At 48.5% G+C, this 1,918-nt stretch overlaps 1 protein-coding gene across 1 annotated transcript in view; it reads right to left on the bottom strand.

Moving 5' to 3' along the window:
• ovch1 (ovochymase 1) overlaps positions 1–1,607 on the bottom strand; it is a 7,221-nt gene extending 5,614 nt beyond the window's left edge. Inside the window, exons 1-3 of the mRNA XM_024284755.2 lie at positions 1,330–1,607; positions 577–654; positions 285–468 (exon numbers count right to left, since the gene is read on the bottom strand). Coding sequence (XP_024140523.1) covers positions 285–468; positions 577–654; positions 1,330–1,384 — 317 coding nt within the window. The 5' untranslated portion in view covers positions 1,385–1,607. The remainder of the gene's footprint in view (positions 1–284; positions 469–576; positions 655–1,329) is intronic.
• Positions 1,608–1,918: the final 311 nt, after the last annotated feature.

A 1,918-nucleotide genomic window follows, 5' to 3' on the forward strand; every position in this document is an offset into this window, starting at 1 on the left:
GACAGTAAAATCTGCCCAACACAAGAAGCTCTCAGCCCACATCTGTTGGCTCAGCTGTTGGACAGGACAAGTTAAAAAAAAAAAAATCAAACTTATGGATCCAAGTTACATCTGTGGTTTCCAGGACAAACATTGACAGTTACCACGGCAACTGCCAGTCTAAGCCTAAGTCTAGTGTGACCTCCTGTAGGGATATTCATGTCCTTAAAGTTACCATGGTGACTAGGGTATCAGTTTGTGGCTGAACCTGCTTTGTAGTCCCCCCCTTCAACGGTCCGGCTGACCTGCTGAAGCAGTGAGCGGCCGACACCACCCACTCTGCAGCGATGACGGCGCCCCCACAGGTTGGCATGGAGGAGAACTGGAGCGAGACCTGCCAGGGCCATGAGTGAGCCCAGGCCTCCTGCCCCCCGATGATCCTGCTCTCCATTTCCTGCTCCGGAGGGAAGGCCCGGACCCCTGCCAGCTCTGAGTGGGAAACGGAGGAAACAGGAACTTCAGCCTCTGGTTTGGGGTTCAGGGAAAGTTTGACTTTAGTGTTTTTCTGTATTCTGGTCCACTTCATCTGGAACTCACCACTGGAGCCGAAGCGCCCAGAGAATGGGTCCTGCAGACTTTCATTGCTCTGGTTCTGGGTCCAGTTCCAGCTTCCATCTGAGAACAGAGTCGGATAAGTCTGAAGGTGTGGAGGTTGGCGCCGTTAGTAAATGCACCACGCACACATTCTATTTCTTTTTTCTTGTTGCTGAAGTTCATTAATGGAGCATTTCCTTAGTTGTTGTTGCTGCTGCTGTTATTGCACATTTATCTGTTTGATTTATATTTGTTTAAGTTCTAGTTACTCTCAGTCATTTAAGGGAAACTGCATGTTAAAATTAGTTTACATTTAACAAATGAATTTCATGAGTTTGAATATTCTGTAGAGTTTTTCCTTTTCTTCAGTGGTTTGATCTTCCACTAGTGTTCCTCTTCTGAGTCTCTTTTCTGTTACTCTGTGCATTTATTTGCCTTAAACTTTAAACCTGAGTTTCTTTGTTTAGTTCACCTCTTTTAAATGCCAATTCTGGTTATTTAGAATAACTTTAATTTATACATTTTGGAGTTTTGATATGTTTGATATCACACAGAGGGACTGAACATTAAAAACCACAGTTGAAGGTATAGGTCTCGACCGGGGAGTAATTCAGTGTAAAACCGCCACTGACACCAGCAGGGAAATGCGATTTAATAATAGCTTGAAGGTTTTTGACCGTCAACGGCTCCCGTCTTTACTAAAGGTGGCGAACCCCATCCCTCCCGGCTCTGCTTCGAGAGTTCCGCAGGTCTCACCTGTCCGAACTGAGAACAGAACTCCCACCAGGAGCCCAAACCCGCACGGCGGCATGTCTGCGGCGTCCACGCGGAGCTGCTGAGTCTGGATCGCTCTGAGGTGACGCACCTGTCTGATTGCACGCACCTGACCGGCATGAGCCAACAAATGCGTCGACTGGAAGGGGCGTGGCCTCCAACACCCGATCCGTTCTGGACGGAGAACCACTCAGTGTACTCAGGTGATCCCCGACGGACCTCAGCAGGTGATTCAGAGACACCAGCTGCTGCCGCGGGAAGGATGCTGGTCTGTGCCCCGCCCCCATCCCGTTAAAAAAAAAGACCCGCTGAAGTGCGCGCGCACACTCTTAGTGATCTTTGGAAGTTCAGCTCGGTTCTACCACCGTGAAGCTGACCCCCCACCTATGTAAAATGTCCTGCGTGTGTGCCGGTGTGTGCGGTTGAGTTTGTGCTGCGACGGTGTCTGAGATATTAAAGTTTTTTTTTAAGTGGATATTTAGATTTGTCAAAGGTGTGGGAAGAAGAGAGGATGCATAAACTGAACTTGACGTAGATTTTATTCAGCAGGGAACGTGCGCCGATGGCTGTA

The sequence above is a fragment of the Oryzias melastigma genome, linkage group LG23 (genome assembly GCF_002922805.2).
Source record: "Oryzias melastigma strain HK-1 linkage group LG23, ASM292280v2, whole genome shotgun sequence".
Classification (NCBI taxonomy): Eukaryota; Metazoa; Chordata; class Actinopteri; order Beloniformes; family Adrianichthyidae; genus Oryzias; species Oryzias melastigma.